At 39.8% G+C, this 26,869-nt stretch overlaps 1 protein-coding gene across 1 annotated transcript in view; it reads right to left on the bottom strand.

Annotated features, from left to right (window-relative positions):
* The window catches only part of CLIC5 (chloride intracellular channel 5), a 65,388-nt gene that overhangs the window by 7,131 nt on the left and 31,388 nt on the right, over positions 1-26,869 (bottom strand). Inside the window, exons 2-4 of the mRNA XM_032185254.1 lie at positions 16,906-17,015; positions 16,454-16,579; positions 14,991-15,097 (exon numbers count right to left, since the gene is read on the bottom strand). Of these exons, the coding sequence (XP_032041145.1) occupies positions 14,991-15,097; positions 16,454-16,579; positions 16,906-17,015 (343 nt within the window). The remainder of the gene's footprint in view (positions 1-14,990; positions 15,098-16,453; positions 16,580-16,905; positions 17,016-26,869) is intronic.

A 26,869-nucleotide genomic window follows, 5' to 3' on the forward strand; every position in this document is an offset into this window, starting at 1 on the left:
TAGAAGCCAGAAAAATAGCACTTTCCAACCTCAAAGCAACCACAGAACACTTAATGAATGTATTACCATCTGTCAAATGCACGGGGTGAGGTTCAATTTAGCTGATGATACCTAATTCACAATGACGCTCTGTTTTCAGCAAAAGGTTACTTGATGTTGAACAATGAGATTAACAAATCCTGACATGCACAGAAATACAAATAATGTAACAAAAGCTAATAATTGGCAAAATTGTGCTCTCAGTTACACTGACATAAAAGAGGAGTAACTCCACATTGTCAACAAGCTATTCCATATTTACTCCAGTTCAACCAAGACCAGATTTGGCTCTGTTATTCAACTCTTCAAGCAAAAACTTCCTTAAACTATTAGCCTGTGCAACTATTTCCAGGGGACAAAGAGAAATCCTTCTGTCTTGAAACATTTATACCACTGAATTGAACTGAACAAAACATAGGAAAATGTAAATGCACAGAGCAATCCTGCAAGTCAGGAGAAGGGCCAGAGTCAAAGATTCATTAGTAGATAGTTTGGGTGAAATTTTGGCCAAACTGAAGCCTGTGAAAGTTTTGCTGTTGACTTCAGTGGGGTTAGGATTTCTCCAGCAGCTTTTAAAGCCAAAAAAGGACTATTAGAATCATTTAATCTGACCTCCTGAATAATAGTGGCCATAAAACTTCCAGCGTTGTAGGTTGTTTCCATCTCTATTTTCTATGGGTCAAATAAGGCTGAAGCAAAATGGAAAGTAACTAGAAAGTAGTAAAAGAAAAATGGTTCGGAAAAAGTAAAACTGATTCAGACCATCCACACCCACTGCATTTGCAGAGGTCAGACAAGGACTCTTCTTCCCCTTCCTTGAACTCAAATATTTCCTTCCTTGTTTAATGCTGGGACGAGGAGAAATAGCAAAGCAGACAAAGCACATAAACACCAATCTCTGTGGCCTGAAGGAGCCACTGGAAGGCAAATCATTCCATCTTAAAATAGTAGCCTAAGAAAAGCTGAATTACCACCAGAAGAGCCTTGCTCTCTCTTTTGAGAACAGGCAGACTGGCCGCCTAAATTTAAAATAGCTAAAATTGGGTGAGATGACTCCTGTTTTACGTGTCTGAGTGGAACCATTTGCAGGATGAGGATTTTACTTGCTGGTTATTACAGCAAAGCATGGACAGCACAATAAAAGCAGTAAGAACAATTGATTCTTTGGTCAAATTAAACATAAAAACTATTTGATCTACATTAAAAGAGAGTAAAACTGCTTACATTTTTGAAACAGTCTTAAAGAAAAATAACATAAATTTTCCAAAGGTTAAAAACAAAAGGAAAATTGTGTTTTAGGTTGTTTGTTTAAGTCATGCCTACATGTTCAATCATTTTCAGGTGACTTTCCAAATATTTATAATCTTTGAATTAAAATTTTCATTTTTTTTTTCCAAATTCAAAAAGAGGAAGAAAAAGAAGAATCCTTTGTTTCAAAAAGATTAGGAGAAAATACTTTTTCTTTTCAGAAGTCATTATTCACCACATTCAGCTCACATTTGACCATAATTTAGAATACCAACACCTCCCGTGGTATTTTTTTTGTCAAATAAACATTTTATCACAAAATATTTTGTCCAAGCCAAAGTAAAATATATGTGGCCCTCTTCAAAAGGGAATACCACTGATAGCACTGTGACAACAAGACTGAAAAGTCATTGAAGTCCAGCAATATGATGGCATTTGTAGCTATCATCTGAAATCACTTGAGACTGACCTCAGCAGAGTTGCAAGTTTCTTAATTGTCAAGCCTAGGCAAGTTCAACAAACAGTGATCCATGTACAAAAATGAACAATGATTCCTGCTGCTACCCTGGACAACTGATTGATGCTTTTTCTTTTTACTGCTTTCTTCCACTGCCCTCCAGTAAGATTTATCCTGTAACACACGCAAATGAACTTGGTGAAATATGCAATGAGGGAAGAGAGGGAACAGTACATAAATATTCACAGTCTCACACAAACAATCTGAGATTTATTTCTCCTTTAAAAAAACAAACCACCTTTCCTGATCACTTCCAGATTCACAGAGTTTGATATTATATGAGACCCAATACTGTTTTCTGGTAGGAGAGGAAAACCAGCTAAGAAACAGCAATTTAAGGTAAGAAAATAATATCATTCTACTAGTCTGACAGTCTGATTAAAGACCAAGGATTCATATTTTCACTCTCTTTTTTCTACATCCTGCTCATTTTTTATTTTTTTTTCAGGCAGGCTCAACAGAGTATTGTAACTTTAATCTGGATAGATTAATCCTTCTCACATGGAGGAGCTGCGACTGCAATATGTATTACTGCCACTGTACTGCATATTGAACAGTTTATATTTCTCCCCGTGATTTCAATACAACCCTGGAGATTTGAGTGCTGCCTTGATTTCCTCTGTTTAGCCATTTAAAAGACAGGTGTCTCGTCTCAGCTGGTTTTGTAGGCTCCCTCTCTGCCCAGAGGTACAGAGCATCTCTGGAGAGCAATCCCCTCCAGCTGCCCGACACCTGATGCAAGCTGGTGACTCACGCCACTCATGCCCTTCTTGCTGCACGAATCACACATGAAACCTAAAGGACTAGCTCAGACTAGACACCTAACTTTCGGGAAGGTGAAGTTGGGCAAGATGAATCCCACCCTTGGACTATAATTTCACAGTTCACCTAAGTGATGTTAGGATAATACCCACCATTCTTTTAAAGTTACTGAGATATTTAGGGTTCACACCCCAAAGGGCAAGTACATCACTGATTTGAGCATTGCAACATCCCATTTCCAGGCATATTTCTGCCCTATAAAATCCCCAGTTCTAAGGAGGATCTATATTGAGAGGCAAATGAGTGGTTAGTCACTAAAAGGAGAAGGATGGAGGTGTGGCTCCCATGCATCCAAGACATTAAGATGCCTAACTCTGGGCCAAAGGTAGTTTCTGGGGTGAGTCACCTCTGCTATTAAAGATGTTCCACTCTAGATAAATAATTCAATATTCACTAGAATAGAGACTTGAGCATGTTCCCACAATAAAGGTAAATGCCCACGCTGAAAAGTAGCAATCCTCCTGTCTGTTTCCACTCGTTTAATGAATCAATGAAGACCTTGTTGTGTACACAGAGGAGAACCGAGCATAAATAGGCACATATTTTCCATGTACATACATTCCGTGTATGTCCACTGAGAGCAGTGGAGTTGCTAAACCCCAAGAGCACTGCAGCCAGATCTCAGGGGAACATGGAGCTGAAATAGAGACATTAGATAACCAAAGCAACCTTAGGAAACCAGACACCAGAAAATCTATTGAGGTACTTATGGGTGGGACTCACCTTGTCTACCTTCAGCTATCTAAATGTTAGGTATCTAGTCTAACCTAGCTGTCCAGGGCAGATATATTAATAATGTTAAAATGCAACACTAAAGGAATTTCCCTTCCCTTCCTACCCCATCTACAAACATCTAGGATGTGGACTGCTCAATCAGAGCTTCATCCTAAAGGTCTGGGATATTTTGACAGACCTGTCAAACTCCACAAAAAGCACATTGCTATATACTTGAGCAGAAACCTCAGTTCCCCAGGTAAATTTCCCTCAGCCAGAGCACAACGATTCACAGGAGGTTACCTGGATTTGGGAGGCCTGAGTTCAAGTCTTTTCTTCCAAGCTATTCTACATGACCTTACATAAATGATTTAAATTCTCTACTTCCCATATACAAAATAAGGATGATAGCACTCTTCAACCACAAACTTTACATTGGTAAAAGCAGTAATGTACCAGCTATGAATATTTGTTTCAGGTTAGAAAGAAATAAACTGTAACTACAACAAAAGTAAGAGACATCATCCCATTTTTGTGGTAGCATCTGTCCTACTCCCAAATTAAACCTGTTGAAACAGGTGAATTGATAACGTCTTCAAAAAGAAAACTAAACACATAATTCTCAAGTTTCTAGAAAGTTTGTTTTGACTTGGTTGTAGTTTTAGGTTAAATCTCATGTTTATTCCTTCCCTTTTCTTTGTTTTAATGTGGAGGCAAGAAATAAATATAATGTGTGTAATGTTATCATGAAGAACACAACTGGAGTACCTCCAAACTGGAGCTATTTTTTAAGAAAACCCAGGTGTTAGAGAAACACCAAAAGCAAGGTTCATTTCCAAGTCTCCTAGGAGTCCAAGTGACCCTGAGGGCAGGAAGCAACTGAATGTAAAACTACTGGCCTACAAGTGCCCCAGGAAGGGTAGTACCTAACTTGCATTTCACAAATCATTGTAACCCTATAGCAGCATGTAACTGACAAGCATCTCTTCTAGATCACGTCCCCAAGGGCCTAATCCTGACATTTGCAATGCTAGTCTTGTGCAGGTGTCCCTAACCAAGTGTAGACAAGCAGCAGCTGATTTGCATCAGAACCCTGAAAAAAAAAAAAAAAAAAAAAAAGAAATCCCTACGCATTATCAAGCCATTTAGTTATAGCATGAGATTATCACTCTGGTATCTTGATTTTTAAGGTACTGTGTTTTTACTCTGAGTGTGAAGTTTTGTTTTACTAGCACAGAGCAATCAAGGTGATTCTGGGACTGACAAAAAAGAATTAGCTACATTTTTCTGCATTAAAATAAGGGGAAAGTTAGCTTCTGGTAGAGCATGTAACTGGGCTTCTGTGACAGTGCTGTGGGGACCCCTTGTGTTCTAATGTTTAAGCAAAGAAAATTGTTCTACAGGCTGTTGATGCTTCCAACTTTAAGATTAATTTATTTAAATCCTGGAGGTATAGTGGAATAAAGTCCCCTTTTCTTTACAGCGGGATAATCCCAATTGCACTCCAACAATTCCAACTAAGTTATTTCACTTAAACAGCAGCGAAGACACATGAGAGGGAAGCAGCAATGCCTAGCCAGCAGAATCTGAGAATGAAATTTTAAAGCTTATTGGGTCCCCAAATCCCTCTGTTCACTTAGCAGATCTCAGCCTCAACTTATTTTTATTTTAATGTTTCTGGTATCCTCAGGTTCTGCTGGCTAGGCACTGCTGTTTCCCTCTCATGTGTCCTTTGTGCTCAAAAAAATCATTACTGAGATATATTAAAAAAATAAATAATGAGACAATAAGAATTACAAATGACTTGCGTCTTTAGTCTATTCCACTGTTGCTCTGCTTTTGAGATTTTTTTTTGAAACCCCACTAAATGACTTAGGGATCATCATGCTTGTGCCTTAACTTCAGTGTTCTGAAAGGAGCAGCAGCAAAAAGATTAAATTATGCTGGGATGCCTAAAAAATTTCCAAACAGTAGTAAGGAGGTCATACTCCCTCTTTTGCAACAACCCTGTTGTGACAAGTATTAAGAACATTTTTCCCAGTTCTGGTGTCCCCGATGAAAAAAGGCTTTGGAAATTCCAGAGAGAGGTTAAAGGAGAACAAAAATATAGTGCTCAAGGACTGGCAAACAAGCCTCAAAATGTCAGGTTTGAAGAGTTTATTTGTTTGACTTATCAGAGAGAAGGCCAGGAGGCTAAATGTGTGCAGCTACTCACCCACGGGCAAAATATCTGTGAGGTGTGAGTGAGCAATGTGAGCAGAGCTCTGCTGACAAAGGCACGGAGAGGTCTAATGGCTGGAAGCTGGACAAATTTCAGTTTCCACATTGCCAAAGCACTGCACTGCTTAAGGAACAAGTAGGAGGGAGCAGAGGCAGACTTAACTTCTTGGGGTGTTTATAAAGGGACTAAGAAAAGGGATTTTTAATCCAGTTCTGGCAGAAATGGGAAAAACTGGGCTAGAGAGGGATAATGCTGCATGGGAAGGACACAGTCTAGGTACTTTTACATCCTTAGTGTCATCTCTGATGTCCTGCAACAAGGACGGAGCTGGGTTGCCTGTGCCACCCTCACTGTCAGAGAGAATTTGCTACTCGATAGTAAGGCAGTAACTGCAATTAAATCTCATCTCTCAATATTTGATCACAGTATCAGGGGAGCAGCTGGATTTTGGATTAGAAGGACCAATGCCTTGAACTCAAGGATAAAGTATTGCTGTGTAGGTGCCTTCCTCGCACTTTTAGGGTCATCCTGACTCCAGGTTAAGGTTCAAAATATTTTTTTTTCAGCTTTGACTCGCTGAGTCACCAGGGATTCACCTTCTGCAGTGCAGAATATGGACCAGTTATTGCCATCATCTGAGCAGCTCTCATTCAATACATTTCCCCCATAGAGGGGCATTGTGCATCAAAGAAACTTCAGTTTCTCCTATTCTCTGCTCAAATGGAAAATAACTTATACTCTAAAGGACTGAAATACTAACATATTTGCTAATGGGTGAAACTGGCTGGGTTGTGCTTTGCAAGAGATCTTAATAAAAAACCCAAAGGTCCTTCTAGCCTCAAACTCTGTGAAATTACTTATTTTTTCAATCAGAAAAATAATAATAATAATAATAATAATAATAATAATAATCTGGATATTAGAAAAGAACTGCGTCTCCATTTCTCATTTAGTCACCTTTTTTTTTTTTTTTCCAGCACTGTTTTCAAGCTAAATGTCAACTATTTAAGATCCCCTTTAATAAAGAAAATTAGCAACACTGATTTTCAGTTGTCTCATTCTTCTCTTCCCACTTATTTTATGAAGAACATTTGCATGCATAAAACAAAAAAATATGTTTTGGGAAAAACAGATTCTGGGCCAATCCTTCTCCCTTTGAAGTCACTAACAGTTTTGCAAACTTACTTCAGCAAAATCAGGAGCCAGTCGCCGGGCTCTCTCTCATGTGATAGCTCACTCTACCATTGCTAAATATAAGCCTATGAACCCTCTTGGGATCGTAGGACCAGTTGGGTGCTTAATTCTAGACATTTGCTCATGTAAGATTTGGATATTTACTGAGTAATGCCATAACTCCATTGAAATCTTGATGCATGCGTAAGATGCACCAAGTATATGGCAACCAGTGAAGTTACCCACCCGTGCGAAACAGCAGAGCAATGAAGTTAAAACTGAATCCTAAATAATAATGTAATTTAGGCCTCCCATTCCAGCAGCGAGGCACTTAATTCCTCCCAGGACTGCTGCCGCCAGATTGCTCTAATCCATTTCCAGCTGTGCTACCGCTCCTGTGTGCAAGCGAGGGAGCTCGGCTGGGAAACAGAACAAAGAATCCCAGTGCAGCCAGCAGCACTTGGAGGAATATTCAAACACACAGGGGAAATAATTCCCTCTTAAAGAAGAGCATCTGCCAACTACTGTTCCCATTGCAAGGATTTCAGTCTAGGCCTGGCCTGTGCATATAGGCCCTGATTCAGCAAATGCTCAGGAACATGCCGTCATTTGAGCGCACCATTAACTTTGTGGACTTCAGCACATGTTGTCACCTAATTTCTAGGGTTTTTCATATTCTCTGTCACATATGTGTATAAATATATCTATTCTTTCTTTCTTTCTTTTTTTTTTTTTCTCTCTCCCTCCATATGGCATGCTGTGCTCTCAGAGCTACATTGACATGCATACACAGATGTGTCAGAAAATGATGTCTGTGAGTACATTAATGGTAAATGTTTACTGTTCCCAGAGAGCCTGCAGCTAAGTGTGCTAATCAGCATTACCAAGTCCCTGCCTTGGAGGTCCTGCAGTCTGACCACATCTGGACTTACAGAGAGTTCTAGTCTTCTACTGGCTTCAAATATTATTTTTCTCATTTCCATCAGGAAATCTTCATGCCTTAATTAGCAAAATTAAGTTGGAAGGTCTTAGAGGAATAAAAAAAAAAATATAAATGATACGAAAGTTCAGAAACTTTCCCTAGTAAGGTACATGCTTCTAAGGTTAAGGCGATAGCTTGTTATCACTTTGGAAAACTGAAAACCTCTTCCTTCCAATGGCATAAAATTTCAGTTCTTACTTTTGGCAGGTCAAAAGATATCGGTCCTTAAACCTGTCACTGGTACCAGACAGAATATTGATGGCTCTGGGCCTCCAGCCAGAATAATTTTGAGGGAAGTATTCAAAAAGTTATTTCTCCAGCAAACTTCTTCTGTAAAATGCTGTTTCTGAGCATTTTAAGACTGGTCTTTGATTACTGGGCATAGTGGAGATAACGCAATTTAGGATGGATGCCGAGTGCAACTTGTTGCACTCCTTAACAAGTTCGCACACAGCTATCACCACTATTTTAGTGATCTTTATTTGTGTATTTTTATAAAAAGACAGAGCGGAGAACAGTTTTATTAACATATCATGAGTGAGTTATACGGGTCATCCCAAATGAACGGCAATAAAATCTTTATATCACACTCACCAACATGTATTCGGTACTTTATGTGCCACAAATGTTGCAGAAAAGCTATTTTACATATGTTTTAAAGACTGGGTATTTTTTTATACTAGGACTGGTTTTGTAAAGCTGCCAGGCACTTTAGTTACCGCGAACCCAACAGTACTCAGCTCAGAGGGAGCCATAAAAACTTGTTTAAAATGTTCTAAAATAGCTTTTTTGTCCGTCAAAATGCCACAGTTAAAGATCTGTCATCCTGAGACGTTCCATAGTTAGAAAGCCCATCATAAAGCAACTCCTTTTCTCTAAAATGATTTTAAAATCTATTTCTAGTCCATCCTGGTTGCACGACAGAGAAAACTTAATATCATCACAGTGTAGGACAAATTATGGCTCATGCCGGGTCTTGGACAGGTATGGGGGGTTGTGGTGGAAAAGGGAAATTCTGCAACTAAAGAGGAAGAAGGAAAAATTTAATGGCAAGTTGATACACAGACACACATATATACCTATATATTTATATGGCACCTTGAAAATCTATGCAGAAGTTGTAAAGCATTAATATCGGTCCTGAGTTAGAGCCTGCTCCAAGATTCCTGCTGAAGGAAACTCCTGATCCATCTAAGGGCATTCAAACAGCTTTTTTACTTTACCTTGCTCCATTAAAATCAACAGGAGCTTTGTCAGGAACTTTGCTGAGCAGGGGCTGAAGCTTTTAGGCACAGAAAATGACAGAAAGATCAAAGGCTTGGGACAAGCTGTGTCACAGCTACAACCTGACCTCTTTGGATGCGAAAAGCCAGGCTGGAAGGAAGCAAGGTGACCTGCTGCCCTTCCCCAGTGGGCAAGAAGATGCTTTGGGGAAAGATGCTGTGCTCCCCTGTGCCTGCCTGTATGGTGATGGAGAGCATACCAGACCCCATTTGTTGGGATGACACCAGCTGACCCACAACATCAAGGAGCTCACCACAAAGGGTCTGCACCGCAGATCCATCACTGCAGTAAATATTCAAGGTGGGTTTCTGTAGGGAATTACTATTCTGCTGGTTTAAGGAGGTATGCGATGGCTTCTAGAAAGGACCAGAGCACACTGTCCAGCCTGTGCACCTACCTATATGGGGTGTCTGACTCTTCTCAGCAGAAGAAACTCCACAGAGTCACAGCAGCTTAAAACTGATGTAGGCCAGCCTTAATCCCAGCCCTGTCCATGTTTGCATACCTACTGTATGCACACACACTCAGCACACGAAGAGAGACATTTCCCACCTCACGCGCTTAACCACAGAGTGTGATGTAGCTACTGAAAGAGGTGAACAGCATTTAATCACATGTAAGTTAATGATTTAAATGCTCTTTTATTTTTGGCCTCTTGATGTAAATCCAAACCAGACACGTGGAGTCCTCTGGTCAGACGGCTGGAAATTCCTGTGCACGAAATCATGCTGGTGGTCTCCCAGCTCAGCGCCTTCTGAAGAGCTGTACAGTGAAATATCCTTCCGTACCACTAATGAATGCGCCCACCCACACTGGAGCTGGTGCCCCCTAAGAACTCAATTCAAGAACAACTTTTTAAGCTCATAAATGAAATCAAAGGGCTCATTCTATGAGCCAAAGAACTTAGAATTTGAGGCGGAATGGTTAATGGGTGGTTACTACAGGCTGTCCCCTTGGTTTGCAGTATACAGGCTTGCAAGAAAAATAATAAGCAGGATACTGAATACGTACACAGCATTCCAATTAATTAAATTGCATCCTCCTCTGATGAATAGATAAGTTGCTACTACCCTGGTTACTGTACAGAGCTTGAGTGATTTGCTCAGCATCAACAAAAGGAACCCGAGTAAGCTCCCAGGACCTTAGTTTCTTTCCTTATGCTCAGACAAGGCCTCCTGGATATTACACAGCTGCAAAGCAGCCCCAAAGTCTCAGATTTGTCATGCAAACTTGAGCAATGTGAACCTGAGGAAGAGATAATTTTGAAGAATACTGCCACTGCTTTCTTCCATGAAGGAGAATGAGCCATGAAGTGAATGAGCACTTCTCATAATTTTGAGTGGCCAAGTCCAGTGGCAAGGGTCGGAGGACTGAATAACCCAGTTGCGCTATCTAAGCCAGATGTGGCCCTGTTCTTGCAATGAGATGATCACTCCTTCAGAGAGGTCTGTTATAAAATTATCGAGTGACATGGGGGGTGGAAGGAATCAAGCCCGTTGTAATTGAAGTGACTTGAAATAATAAATGCACACACTTTCTTTAAACACAGCTTGCCACATCCTGAGAATCTGGAATCAATTCCTTCCCTTTCAAGAAGCTTAAAAGTGGTGGGACTTTGATATGGCATGAGCATGTTTGCTTCTGGGCTTACAGCCCTAGCCAGCCCATTCCAAACCTTTCAACATTTTTATATTATAAGACAGAAAAGTTAGCAAAACAAAGATGGAAAAAAAGCATCAGAGATTCAGGGAGCTATTAAATCAGGGCAGTCTAGCTGCCAAATACCTTTGGTAAGTGAATGAATCATGATCAATAACATATTGCCATGCAGCCTTACACGAGAAGGTTATCACCTGTTTCTGTGCCAGACATGAAACATAATGGCATGTGGCTAATGAAGTACTGCATGGATCCAGAAGAAAAAAAAAAAAAAAAAAAAAAAAAAAAAAAAAAAAAAAAAGGAAAGAAAGAAAAAAGAGGAAAAAAAGGATAAAAAGGAAAAAAAAAAGGAGGAAGGAAGGAAGGAAGGAAGGACGAAAGGAAGGAAGGAAGGAAGGAAGGAAGGAAGGAAGGAAGGAAGGAAGGAAGGAAGGAAGGAAGGAAGGAAGGAAGGAAGGAAGGAAGGAAGGAAAATAGAAAGAGAGAGAGAGAGACAGAGAGAGAGAGCGAGAGAGAAGAAATGGGTGTGGGGGAAGTACTATTATTCTATGTGATTTTAAAACATTGTACCTCTAAGTAATTTAAATTCATCCAGAAAAATACAATTTTTTCCTTGAAAATTTTGTCAAAATCCATAGGTTTCTATGAAGCATTTCTCTTCTGACAATGTCACATTTGTAGGAGGAAACTGTCTTGGCAGAAGGAAACCTAGTATTTCAGGGAGATGTTTCATCCTTGATTGTAAAGCTTCCTGCTTTATACATTCACATATTTGCCAGCAGAGGGTATCACAATCTTAGAAACAAACAAACATATGTATCATTGTGTCTACTTACATGTAAGAATTCAAACACTAAACCAAGAAATTACAAATCTTATTTTTTTCATGACATTTCCACTTTCAGGGATTAAAAAAATAATAATAATAATAATAATAAAAAATCAGACGCTTAAAGGCTACAGTCTCTGTTATTAGTGCCTTCTCACCACCTCTCCATAACAAATAGCCAAGTGATGGCATCACTTGAAGTCTGAAATTGTTGTACAACCCTAGCTGTAAACCCTCCTGGGAGAAACACTAGTTTAGGCTTATCTTTGGCATGCATTGGGTTCTCATTAACTCTCACATCCAGTATCCTCCTACTGTGTAAATCTCATTAATAATCCCAACCACTTCACACCACTTTTCCGCAAAGATTTCATAGCCACAGGCTGTAGTAAGAGCTCTTGTTACTTAGATCTCATGATCTCTGCTAAACCAGGATGCCCTGAAGAATGATCATATATAATTTTACCTAACCACACTTCTTACAGCTAGAGATCAGTGGATGCTACAAATTCCCATCCTGATATCCCGTGCCTCAATGAATTCACCTCCCTGACTTCCAAGTTAAGAGACTAAAATTTAAACAACCTGATGTTTGGTGATTTAGGATACTTGGTATCCAACATTCTCCTATTCCCAACCAAAAACAATTAGAATTATTTTTGATGTAATAGTCTGGGGTCTCCATTCTGCTTTGGTTTTATTGACAAGTGTTCTTCTATTTTGATCATGTACAACAGATGTCCCAGTCACTGGTGTGGCTTTCCAGTTTAACCCACAAATTTGAGTCAGCTGAAGCTAGGACTCAAATAGAGGATGGATATGAGACGTGCCATTACATCTATTTGCGAGTTGCTGTGTATAGGAAATAACCACAAGCAGCAACCTCTGTTCTTTTTGGACCTTACCTACTCACATGGAGATAGGGAAAGGGACATTCCTCCTAATTATATAGTATCTAGTGTATAGTATCATATATTATATTACTATATATAATATATTATATCATCATTTATCACCTATTATATATCATACACCATCATATATCATATGTAATATATTTAGAATTTGCTTTCTCTTTTTACAGAGCAATATATAATTATTTCTGCTGTTACATAGGGAGGATAAGCTGCCAAAATCTTCTGCAAAATGTCATGTATCAGATCAAGGCTAGAGTTCCAGATCCCTTTTTGATTGAAGCTTTAATTTAAACAAATACCCATCCAAAATAGCTGCATTAGGAATTATGTATACAGTGATACAATCCTTTCCTTTCTTTTCTTTTTTGCACATAATCTCTTCTCTGCCCAAGAAATTCAACACAGCTACCTTTTAATTAACTCATTATCTGCCATCCAAATCAGCCTTGAGAATAACTACTGTAGGTTCAGATGAACTGGAAAGGATGTTTCAGTGGGTAAAATGTCCCTGAGATAAGGGAAACACTTTTCTTGCTCAGCCTTTGAAAAATTGAAGTCAATTACTCTGCTAAAATTGAGGTCTAATTCCCAGATTTTGTAAGACTCTACTCCCAGACCCAAGTACTCAGAGGTCCTCAGGCACTTCAAAACAGTGCTACAAAGAACACGTAGGTACTCTGCTCATCTCAGCTTTATTCTCGTTGTGCTGCAGCACTCCAGCTGTAAAAAATTAAGCTAAAAACACTTCTCTACTTCAAAGAGGAAAGCTGAGTACCAGTGTGTGTCTGCTTATCACAGGAGCATGAACCAGCAACAAAATGGGGTAAGGAAGTTTGCACAGAGCAAAGTTTGTTGCTGTCTTGCAGCTTACTATCTCTTTTCCCTATAACCATGGTATGCTCAATTGCCTTGGAGAAGGATTTTCATTTTCTTTGCAAAAGTACTTAAACCAAGTTTGCTAGGCAGAACTAGGGAAAGCTCCCATTAATCACACTGGATATGGAACAAATGTAGACAGCCCACCAGGAGCACTTTGCAGGGTTAGATTCTTTATCTCACAGTAGCAGATATCCAATCTTGAATTCCAGCACTGGTTGCAGCCAGATGCAGACACCTCTAGGACAGCCATTTATTACCAGCAGGAGCTGCCAGCCCTTACAAGTCCAGGGATCTGCATTTTGCAGAGTCACTGAGAAGCAACACAGCAGGATTTTACATGTGGACAAATACTTGTGACAGTTTTAGAATACAAGGGACAGCACAGCTGAATTTAAGGCTTACAGTTGCACCATGGACCATAAAAATTCCTTGTAAACGGCCAAGATATTTATTTTAACTGTAACATCTATTTAAGTTAACTCTTAATTTATCTTCTTTTTACAAGCCTTCCTACAGAGGTTAGCTGAGCATCCCATTGGCAGCAGACAAAAAAAAATAACTTTTTAGCATCCCTGCAAAGTGAAGCACTATAATTATTTCCTTCTGTTAACAACACAAAAAAATATTAAGGAGCAGATTTTTATCTGACATAAATCATCATTTCCCCATTTTCATCTCATGAGTCAGCCCCAGGCAATGAAATATAATCGCACAAATGAAATCTGTGGCAGAGTTGGAACTTGAAAAATCTACTTTTCTCTGAACAATGTGATGACTGCATGGTGTTTAGCATGCCTTAGGTCTCTGTGAAATTAGTAATACAAGGTAAGATGAACGTCAATGAATGACTGCAAGTTCTCTGCTAGATCATCTCAAGGGATATGACAGTGTAAATCCATTTGCTTTCATGGAGCAACAGGAGCTTGCACTAGCTGGAGCTGTGCCTCTCTGGGGGGAAAGGAATGTGGAGAAGAAAAGTGATTTCATTAGGAAGAGAGTGTAGGATGCGTGTAAATATGCATGGCATCCAGCTTCGGGGGGGGGGAAGGGTATTTCTTTTGACACAAATGTATGAGGGAAAGTCTGGAGTGTACAGCATGCAATTATATTTCTTAAAGCCACTTTCATTCAATTTCCATTCAGTTACTTCCTATTTAATGTCACAATATGACTCAGTTTATATCAGCAAATGAGCTATACTACCATAGCATAACCACGAGATAAGTGGGAGAGCCTTGTGTCAATGTCTACAACTAAGAAATTATGCAGGGTAAAAAGGCACAGATTGCTCTCCGTTCATTCGCTCGTTCATTCACCAATAATTCAGTACTAAACTTTTAGTACTGTGTCTATTGCTGCCACAATTTTGGACCCAGACAACCAACACTCCTCACAAGAAGTGCCTGGGCCGAGTAGAAGCGTTAGAGCAAGCCACCAGCCACCTCTAGTAGCTCTGTGGGATCCTGTTCCGATGAAGAAGCTTGGCTACTATTGAATGCTCTCTGTCCTATTTTATTCACTGGTATAGATGTAGTTAATTCGACTGTGGACATGTGAAGTACATCTGAACCTACCATCTCAAATTGATCAGCAGTGGTATCTGATATCATCAACACAGTTTACAATAAAATGAGGAGAAAACAGCAAAATAATTCAGCTTCTAAGTACAAAAACTCCCCGGCACATTTGATAATGACTCTACTCACCAGCATTATCCTGCTGCTTGGTGTTTTTGATGTATGCAGAAAATTTGGAGAAGATATCGATTCCAGCAGTGTTTGATTCCCGGTGCTTAGCAGCCAGCTTGGGATATCTGAAAGGAGGTTGGAGAGTAACAACGTGTTACCAGCACTATAGTCATGATTACAAATATAATTTAAAAGAAGACATTTTTAAAAAGCCCTTTACGAGAAACTGCAATTAGCATTGTCATTTATCTCAAAACAACAGCTTGGCAAGACCCTCTTAATGATATCTGTATCTGTCAAGGCAGAGATTTGGGCAGTTACACAGGGATGGCTTCAGGACAAAGGTAATCACACTGGTGCTTTATGTGACCACCATCCAAGATACAGTGGCCTTAAATCAGGAGGAAGCATAAATTTCCAGAAAGGTGCAGGGGAGGCTGGCAGCCAGCTCTCTCTGTTATGAATGGCAGTCATGTCTAACTCCCTGAGCTGAAAATGTCTGCCAGGATGTAATAGCAAGGCGTGTTAGCATCAGCCAGGTGAAGGAACATAAAGTTTTCAGTCTCCGAATTGTTGTTTTTATAGACATCTGGCACAAAGGAATATATTGATTTGAAAGATCAACATGAACTAACGACTCCTACTGATTTCAGTGGTCTTGGACTAGACTACAGAAAACTTAAGTACCTGATCTCTTGCCTCATGACTGGTCCTATGGCTTCTCATTCAGTTGGAGGTAAAATGCTCCATAAGGAACTGAGAATATTTTCATTGATTCATAGATTTTAAGGTCCAAAACACAAGCCAGCAATCTTTTTTCTCTGTTATCCTTGTACTAAGTCCAAAATGCTTGACTAACTAAGGCATATCTGGTGAATCTGACATGTTCCTTGGTTGTTTGTTCCAATGCTTATTCATACATATTGAAAAATCTGTGCCCTATTTCTAAGCTGAATTATTTTGGTTATGATTTCCAGTCATGGGCTCTAGTCATTTCTTGATGAGACTAATGAGCACTTTTCTGACTCCAGAGCTCCTTGTACTCAGCAGTCAGTTCCCCTTCCAACCTTTTTAAGGTTCCACACAGCTCAGAAGCCTTCAGTTTTTCATGATAAAACACTTTTACTGGCACAGATATTTTGTGTGGCAATGCTCTGCATCCATTCCAGGTTATTTTTAGCTCTGTAAAATGTGGACACCAGACCCCTACAATTTTTTATTTTTTTTTTTTAGCATTGGTCTCCTTAATTCTGCATACAAGGGCATCCTGAAATGTGTACAGAGAAAACATTCTGCAGTTATTAGTCATACAAGTAACTTTCACACATGGAAGTCATCTCACTGAAGCCAGCAAGTTTCATAAATAAATATTACTCCTGTAAGTAAAGATCGTAGGAGGGAGTGCTTTTTAGGAACTCCTCTTAGGACATCTTTCATTCCTAGGAAATGGCATGTTGACTGAAAAAATCCCAAGTTCTTACTTTGGAGGTGCAAGAGTCTCTTCCAAGAATTCCTCAATCTTGTTAACATCTGTCTTGACTTCTCCATTAAAAGTCAAGAAAGGTGGGTGGGTCCCAGGAGCCAGATTGTGTAGATCAGCTGGCTTTCTGCAGAGAGAAAAAAGGTCATGGAATCACCAATCTTTATGGTCAGGTAGCTGCAAAGATATTTACGGTTCCTGCAAAATCAGTTTGCCCTTCTATTTCTTCAGCAGTTTGTGGTGAGAATACTTTTAAAGTACCCTGAACACGCTGTTTAATATAAAAACATTCCACAAGTGCAAAAAGAAATAACAGACTTGAATCCCAACTATTTTGTTGTGCACCACAGGCTCTCTAAGCCAGATACCAATCTGACTGAACTTGGTGGGGCCTTTCTATTGGAAAAACACTGGATCGTATAACTACTTTCAATTAAACTGAACAATTTTTACCTTTTCAGGTCAACAGTGGTGACGTTGAACACAACTCCTTTGAGCCAGAGGATCATGAAGAGACGCTGGGAGAAGGGGCAGTTCCCAATGCTTTCTCCATCTATACCAGCCTGAGGGATGGAAAAAGACAAAAAATAGAGTTCAGATATGTTAGTCACTTATCTCCCTCAAGATGGAAATTGGATGTTGAAAGAAGAATAACAAGTTCAAAAATAACCTACAGTGCCTGTTATTTTATCTAGTTTATCATTAGCTCCATAATGGAGTTACTCCAAGATTCAGCCTTCAGCAGGAGCTTGAGAAAGCAACCTGGTGCCTCTCCTGGGGACAGCTCTGGCTCTAGATGTGTCCTTTACTTATGGCAAGCAACATCCAGAAGACTGTATATTCTTCTCACCATATGTTCACTGTATGTTCAATTACTTCCATCCTACAGGACTGCCTGCTGCATTGACATGCTAGGAAACTCAGGTTTTCTGCTCTAAATCTGTAGATTGCACATCACTGGGTCACTGTTTTACTATCCAAAATGGGGACATTTGGAAGTGGATTTAAACTCAAACATGTCTAACATTCACTCATTCTTCTTCGTGTCCGGTAAAGAAAGAGCCTCAGACACAAACAACTGGATCCAGATAGAAATCTGCATCTGAAGACTTCCAAAGTTCAAGGCAGACTTCAGCCGCCACATTCAGTCTGTTCCTATCTCTAGCACCTAATGAGTTGCCTACAAACCACTACAAAACAATAAAAAACTGCTAGTGTTAGTACTAAGGAAACAGCTTGTGTTTTTTTTTCCTTTAAAAATTTATGGTCTTTGGCCATGCAAATTCTGACTTTAAGCCATAGAGGGATACAAATAACACTATTTGAACTGAGCCAAAGCTGTGTCCAAGGACAACATCCTTCTACAATAATTACGCTTGTGGCCAAAGCTTTCAAGACGATAATGGTTTTGATAGATTTCCATTTTAATTTGTGGTACCATTGTGTTTAAAAGAGTCTTATAATCCTGGTGAAGCAACCAACCTTCCTTTGTTGACCCATATGGGTTGCATAACTGTATTTTATGCACACAGAGTGTGTCTGAAAATGGCTGATGAAAGAGCTAAGCAAATACATGTCCTTTTCCTCTGGAGAAAATATTATATTACTCTGCTTGCTTTCATAAATTTTATCTTATTAATATTCAAGCTGTGGAGTGGCATTTCTCTATCTTAAAGAAGGAATCACTTCTAATTACTGCTGTTTTGTGAAACGTTCACAGACCAACTAGAAACATTTTGAGATGTGTCCAGTTGCTACAATGGGCATAGGAAAAGTTTAGCTGAAAGATTATCGGGTAGGCGTCATGAATCTTTCTCATGTCTTCAACACAGCTTTGGATAATTTGGGGTTTAAAAACAAATTCCAGATTTCCCATCCACCAAAACATGGAGAGAGTGTGGATTCAAGGCTTGGAGACAGCCCATTGTAAAGTTTAGGGCTATGTAAAGAGTTTTTCTCTGGGCTCAGATTCAGTATCAAACACTCAGACTTTAGAGATATTTGGATCTGGGGGTACAGTTTGGCTGCACTTCTACCTGAAATTATAGATCAGCCAAATGCCTGGCACATGGCATATGTAAGAACCTGCAAACACTGTGGATAAAGTAGTGGTATGGTATGAGATGAGCAAGAGAAGATGCTTCTTTCTGACTGCTTGGCATGTGAATATACTAATTTTGCACAACTTTATTAATTAAATAGTTAGCTCTGCTCTCCAAAATTCATGGCAGAACAATGACAATGTTACCATGGGAATACCAGGCACCACAGTGTTGCATGCAATAATTACTGTGAAATTACGTTTATTGTTTTGGCTTTGGCTTAATAAACACTTGCCAAGAACTTGTAACTTCTTAGCCCTCCTAAAAAGTCAAATGCCATAGGGAAAAACAGTGACACAACAGCAAATTTCCCCTTGGCTTTTTCACCATCTCAGTCTAATCATACCCTTCATAGCAGAGTTGGCTATCGGAGTCTGCAAACAATATATTACAAACCTTAAATTGAAGGAAAAACAGATTGACCACTGAATTAGAGAGCAAAATAGTGCAGACAGAAGGGTTGTCTCCCACTTAACATCCATCTTCAATCCATCTTCTCTGGACTTACTTTGTCTTATTAACTCCATTGAATCTGATTCACTCTTCACCTGACTCCCCTCAAAGTGAGTATAAAACCCTGATTTCCCAAGTCCTGCAGAAACCTTCTGAGCAAATGGGTCTGGAATTGCCATAACACACAGAGCACCAGCCCTTTTATGGGTCTCCATCCTGCATGGAGGCACTCTCCAGCCAGTCCTCATAGCCCACTTCTTGTGTTGCAAGTAACAAATTTCAGCTTCTCAGGAAAGAGAGGCCATTTCCTTGCACTCTCCAACTATATATTCTCGTAGGAAGGTTAAGGATTACCCAGATGTGCATCTTTTTGTACTTCCTCCACCCTGAAAGGCAACAGTGAAAAACCCTCTCAAGACCGGAGAGGCGTGAAGGTGGGAAAGAGTGGCTGAATGGCAATGAAGGGACAGAAGTGATGGGTCATGTGAGGCAAAGGGATGCAGAAATCACTGAGGACAAAAGATGTGGAGTCTGGAAGAAATAATATTCATTTGGAGATCAAAACCAAAAGTAATTGTGTAGGTCAAACGAGGCCTCCAACAGCTCCAAATGGTCAGAACGTCTTCCCAACACTTCCAGACGAGTGGAAAACATTAATTGCTAGAGACATGTTGGGAATACACAGAGGAAATTCCAGAAACGAAAGATAAACTAAAGACACAGTATGGTATGATCTCTTTTCAAAGCTTCTGGATCTGGAAGCCAGGCTCATGATTTGGGTGGAGTCTGACTCATGGGTTTAGATCTCATGTGACTGGCATAACTGAAAATGCTACCACAAATCACAAGGCAAACTGGTGACAGAGGAGGGAACAGAATCAAAATCTCCCCAGCAACACAATTTATCCATCAAATTCAGCTCTTGTTAGCAAAAATTATAGGCAAGGCTCTGTTGGTTTTGTGAATCCTTTCTCGTTGCTTCTAACAGCAGTCAGCAATTCAATGCTCAGCACTCAGAAAGAGCAAAAACTTAGTGGGTAATAACTTCAAAGGCTTATCAGAGTATCTTGAGATTACCTGTGAAGTCTATTAACTACTAGGAGGAGAGGAGGAAGAACAGAGAACTTCCCAGGCTTAGTTACTTTCAGCTTCAAAGGAAACCAGCTTGCTTAAAGCACCCTGGTAGTGACTAAATGCAAACCTATTATGTGTCTGTCTCAGCTTAAGGGCTCAGAAATGCAGGAATTAAATAATACCTTAATCAAGATCAAGAACTCAAACAGTGGACAGAAAGAAAAGAACAAATAATTGACAAGCTGTAGAAACACCATTTATCCCTGCTGCAACTCACAAATGAGCACAAAAGCTCTCTCATGTAGCTTCCCTGAGGCACAGCAAAAGTGATCAGCTGCTTACAGAAAGGAGCAAGTCGATGAAATATGCACCTTCCCTGTCAGTAACGCTGGATATTGCTGATTCAATGACTGCAATCGGCTATAGACTTGAGGCTCTGTGGATGCCAGGATCAAGGAAACTGAGATTTTAAAATGTGCACTTGTAATTCTCAGTGCTGTAAAAGGGTTTCAGGGCCTCTTCCTCCCCACAGAACAGCAATGCCTCCTTTGCCCTATGGAGAAACACCTCACCTTTTCAGACAAAAAATTCCCAGAGTGACCATGGAAGAGTAAAATGGATTCAGGAATTTGCTGGGTTAGACCCCTTGGCCAGTGTTCATCCCACTGAAGTTTCCCTGAGATGCCTAAGGCCCCCTGTGTGGGCAAGGCAGGGAAGCACATCCAGAAGATGAATCTGGCCACTTTTCATTTCGACTGAGCCTGATGAAATTTAGATGAGATGTATGTAGACCCCACTAACAGAAAAGCCTGGAGTTTGTGGAGGCAGAATTGCTGGAGGATTCTTTTGCTCCATCTTGGAAACATCACTTTCTACTCTTGTTGCTTCACTTAAACCTATATTTATTAGGTTAGCTACAAAACAGGATGCTTTTCTACTTGGCCTGTGACATTTAGGTACTACGCACTATTTGATGCATGGTCTTGCCCTGGAACTCAGTGTAATCACATTAGGAAACCCCCAGCATCACAGCAGCTGCTTGCCTCTGTCTGAGTGATGACAAGAATGAAGAAGGTATTCTCGTTTGTTATTTATAAGGCACTTCTCCTTGAACAATTCAGCTATTTTTAATGAATTAATTAAAGCTTAAAGATATTTGTGTGCACAAGCAGGGGATGTACCAACACATCACCAGGGAACAAAATTACAGGAGGCTTCAGGAGGGAGAAAAAAAGTCTCGGTGATTTTATGAGCTTGTGCCAAACACTTCTATAAAGTAGCAGCAATATCGAGAGCCTCCAACCACTGCACAGCATAGCTGAATGACGCGAACAGGGAGCTCTACTCAAGTTCAGGTTACTGCTTTGCCTTAAATGAAATAACTGTAATAAACTTCCTCACTGGTTCCAGAAATACTCCAACTGGTAGATGCAGAGTGACTGCAATGCATACAGGCAACTGTATGTTATTATACCTAACCTTAAGAGGGAAAAAGGTTTTGTTTCCAGTTCTTCCCCAAATATAGAAGCTTTATAGCAACATACTGTCATTAATAATGACTAAGCATCTAGCTTAAAAATGGCAGCACTGGAAAGAGCTGCATATTGGAAACCTTTGTGCTTTCTCCAGGAACAGAATATATTTGGTTTTATCTATTTTCCTTCTCTTTTAATTTTTCATTGCATTGGGACCGTTCTGTCCAGTGCTCTCTTGGACTCTCTGGTAAAGTAGGCAGATATTTTTGATGACACTAAAATACATTTCTTTTTCAAAAGGATTTTAACAAGTTAGCAAAAGCAGGCAGACTAGTTCACCCAAATGTTTCCAAGTAAGGATTAAGGAGAGAATTGATTTCATCATCCTTACAATCAAAATCTAGATTCACATTGCACATGATTGCACTCTCTCTATTTTAGAATTGGGAAAGCGCCTGCCTTTTGACACTTACTCTCCTTACACTCAGAACCCAAAGGGGAAGTGAAAATCCTATTTGAAATGCAGAGCAGGCCAGGAAATATCCTATTTATTGTGCCATTAAAAAGAAAAAAATCTGTCTTAGTAATTATACCACACACACAATAGCACAGATCTCCATTGTAGGGAAAAATCGTTGGCTGCAACATGAGATCGGAGAAGCCAAGGTATTGCTTTAGCAAGGCTCATTTTTTTTTCCAGTTTCTAGTCTCTTTCACAAGTTCTTGTCCAAATGTAAAAGCCAGTAAGTTATTTGGAGTGCCACCAACGGAGAGGCAGGCTAAGAAGTGTATACTCATAGTGTAGCACTGGTAGGTCTCAAGCAAGAAGTAAATCTTGTAGTGAAAGTCCTGTGCATCACAGGACACTCTTGTTGACTGTGGCTCCAGTTCAGGAAAGCATTTAAGCATGTGCTGAAATACATCCCAATTCAGAGGAAGTATACGCTTGACTTTAAGCATGTTCTTAAGTCTTGATGATTTCAATGGGACTTAAGCACATACTTAAGTATTTTCCTGAATGGGAGCCTATAATAACAATAATAAATTTGCTGTGCAGCTTTTTAATTTCATTGGACTTTTTCCGAAATTTCATTTTGCTACAAGAAACTCCTAGCAGCAGCTTTCCAAGCGAGGGCAAGCTAGAGCAGAAATATATTCCTATGAGCACACACATGGAAATGGACCATGTGCATACACGTCAAATAAAAATAGAGCATTTGCTAGAAAGACTGTCAGGGTAGTAACAAAACAAAAAGGAAGTGGTGAATATCTTTAGCCAGCTCCCCAAAAGCCAGCCAAAATGTCGTCCAAGTTTGGCATACATACAGGCATACATTATAGATGCACATAAGCTTAACTTGGTTTGCATTGCTGGCCAACTTAAAGGGAGCTGGCTTGTTCCACGCTGTTCAAACTGGCTGAACAGCACGTCAGTAGAGCTGAGGATCTCCAAGGAAAGTGCCGTTATTACACTTTCTAGGTCGTTGCAGTTTGGGGAGAGATGCATTTGTCCTCTCAAGACATTCGGGATTTTCAGGTGATGGAATTGCAGGTTGGAGACCCCATGGGTATTGGTCTTCAGGCTTGGTAAATCATTATTTTCCAACCTCTTATATTTATATCAACTTCAGCACGGGCAGGACAGGATCATATAGGCCAGGTTCTTCCTGGGGATCTTTTCATTACGGTTTAGGATGTTTGTAATTAAAGATCAATTGTGTCCAGTTGGTCCATCCACCTGGGGCAGAGCACTTCTACCTGACACATCAGCTGAGGTGCTGGTAGCAGAGCAGCAACCTGCACAGAGAAGTCGTGGTTTTCCTCAGGGTTTTTTGAGAGCCACTGGCCACTGCACGTGTTTTGCATTCAAATAACCTTTGTGATGTCTGGGAATGCCAATCTGTGTGCAGATTAGATTCAGAAGACTATAGCCTGGTCACAGGTGGACAGCCTCAGCATGGAAAAATGATTCATGTTATTCCATCACCTCTCCTTCTTTCTTTTAAAGCACTTAAGGCCTATGACTTGGCAAATATCAACAGAATAGAAAAGCACAGACTGGTCCAACACCTTGGACCAAGAAATTATTTTGTTCTCATTTATATTTGTAGATCCCTTACCTATCACTGCATGCATTCACCTTTACGAGAAATTGGTTATAAATAAACAAAGAAGTAGAACCTGTAATGAAACTCCTACACCTAAATATATACAGCAATTTCCAAACTAGGGAATGATAAAATATATATATTGTTGTGTTTTTTTTTCCAAAGACAATGCTCTGCTATGAGGAATTTCTGCATACCAAATCTGACTTCCTCTCAGTTGTGAATAAGGGAAGAATCCCATGAATAGTGACAGACATTAAGCAACATGGGCAGTATTGTAAACACAAACTGCATATAGCAAGGTCTTTCACTTATAAGCATTCTTTTCATGTCAGCAAAATACCAGCTAAAGGAATGGGTCGTCTATGCAAGCTGACTTTTTCAAAGGGGCTAGCAGTTTTAGAAGCTGTGAGACAGTTCGAAGATGGCTGACTTTTCAAAAGTATCAACTCTCCACACACGGAGAATCAGGACACAAGCCACCCTGAAGGAATAGCTGTTTTTTAAAGTCTTAGTAACAATTTTCTAGATCTGCTTTGGGAGTATCCCTTCTATGAGCTTCTTGAGCAACTGGGAAAAAAAATAATAATACGAGAGCACTGAAAAACAAATTTCCATTGTCACGCTACTCTTTTGAGGAGGACACATGGAATTTGGCAAATCCTGGTGGAGATGTACACCAGGTTTGGCCGTACCACTGTGCTGAGTGTCCTGGTATTGGAGACCCAGCAGGACGGGCAGGGTGCTGGGACCACGAGAGGCTGAAAGAGAGCTCTCAGCGCCTGGCTTCCCTTCATCCCATCAGCCAAAATCTCCTTTCAAAATTGCTGAGACTATTGCAGTTTCCCTCCCCTCAGAAAACCCACAGCTTCTGTTCAATAAAGCTGCGGATGTTTTAAAATGTGTTTTTCTTTTAGACTTTGAGCAATTTAGAGCAAAATCTTGAAATTCTTCAAAAACCAAAATTGCCATTCTCATCACAGCTTCAAACTAGCGGATTATGCACAAAGTTTGTGTGCATCTGGACACAGTGGACTGCATATATGTTTCTTGGCTTGACAGACAAAAAGAAAATCATCCTTTACACTTTTTCTTCAGCTTCTCCAACCTAACAAAGCAATTGTGCACCCACCACTCACCAGGATCATGGCAAACGAGTTTGTATTCCCATATTAGCCGTTGGATGCAACTACAGCGAAAGGTTTTGAAAAGCTTTGTTTTTTTGGGGGGATCCATCTTCAACTATTAATTACAAATGAGATAACATGAGGAGGGAGGGGGGAGATGAGGAGAAGAACTCAAGAAATGCCAAATGTATAAGCTTAATGTATGGAATGATACTGGAACAAATGATTAGGGAGTCAGCTCACAAGCAAATGTGATAAGGTAAGAAAACATAATATTATATGGAACAAATGACGTTAAAATAATCAGATTTTGTTCTCTGACAGGGTATCCAGCACAGTGAGTAGGAAGGATGTGGCAGGTATCTAGAAGGTGACTTCTGTAAGGTTTCTAACACAAGCTCCGGATCATATTTTCATAAGGAAAGTAGGGAAATAGGATGTGCATAAAATTTCTGCAAAGTGCTTGTATGAGTAGTTGAAAAAATACTTTTGGAAAAATAATAATCAAATTTTCTGTTAGTCTAGATACACATAACAACTAGAGCTACCATAAAGGTCTGTGACAAGATGAGTCATATTTAATGTTTCCATCAGCAAAGTGAAGGAACAGAGAGAGCCTGATGAAATTTTCTGACAGCAACAAGCACAGAGGGGTTATTGGTATTTCCCAGGAGAGAAGTAGACTCCAAACCAATACTGAGAAGTTGGAACAAAGTGTCTGAAGTCACTTAAATGGAATTTAGTGAAGTAAACCACAAGGTATAAAACATAAGAAGAGCAAAATCCAGTGTACAAGTAAGGGATGGGGAACAGCGAAGGAGGTTTTACGTAAATCACAAACAGTATGAATCACCAGAATATGTGTCCACAAACAACAGCAACCTGATAATGTGATGTATGTGTGATGTTTTACTAGAAGTATCAGACAACATAACAGTCCTCAAGCACATAGAAGACTATTTTACAAAGAGGATGATGATCCACTGTTGCTCATGTCCACAGAGTATAGGATTATTATTTTGCTTAATTGCAGCAATAAAGCTTTAGGGAAAAAACAAAAAAAAAGATCCAGTGTAATTATATGAATAATGAAACACAAAGCAGGCTTTCTAAGGAGGTTGCAAAATCTGCATTGGTGGAGGCTTTGAAGAAATCAAAAGGGGAAAAAAAAAAAAAAGAAAAGAAAAAAAAAAAAAGGATCTGAAAACTGGTCTCACTTTATTTCATTCTGCTGCAGAGCAGGGAGGTTGCATACAATGTTTTTAAATGCTTTCTAACAGTATATATTCATGCCTGACAACAAAGCTGTTGTTGCTCTCAGTGCTAGGTGGTGCAGAATTCTGCCTTCCTCTGACCTGCACAGGATGAAGTCTGGCCCCAGTGAAGTCAATGGGAATTTTGCCTGTGACTTTGACGGGACCAGAATTTCACTCACAGGTTTAATGGCCAGAAGGGACAATTATAATAATCTTTCCTGACCTTTTGCATAATACAAACCATAGATTTCACTCAGCTTGTAGCCAGCATCTTGTGGCTGAACTGGAACACGTTTTAAAAGGTTTTTCAGGAGAGACGTATGCTAGACATAGAGTGGTAGTAAAATCCCCTCTAGTGGTCTATGTTTGCGTTGCAGGGTGAAGTTCTCGCTCCGATTGAAGTCGACTACAAACTTCCCATCTGTAAGATTTTCCTAAAGATAACTAACTTTCCCCATCACTTATATATATAGTTTCTTTTTCTCTCTTTTCCAACGATTGCATTTCTGTATGTGGGATTAACTGGTGGAAGGGATCTTAGTCACAGGACCTGCCAGTGCAGTACTCAGAAAATAGTCACCATTTTAGTAAAGGTCAATGCAGATGCTCAAGCATCAGCTACTGCTTGGTTACTGTGGCTGCCAGGCTGTATCTCCTATGAAGATGTCTTTCCTTAAGACAAGTGAACTTGTCCTGCAATGTATTCGTACTGGATGGCTGTCCATGCTCTGCACATACAGGCTGCAGATCCTACATTTTGGAAGCATATGCCTATAGGGCCACATTCTGATTTTGGTCTTTCATTTCCAGAGCTATTAATGG

This window comes from Aythya fuligula, chromosome 3 (genome assembly GCF_009819795.1).
Source record: "Aythya fuligula isolate bAytFul2 chromosome 3, bAytFul2.pri, whole genome shotgun sequence".
NCBI lineage: Eukaryota > Metazoa > Chordata > Aves > Anseriformes > Anatidae > Aythya > Aythya fuligula.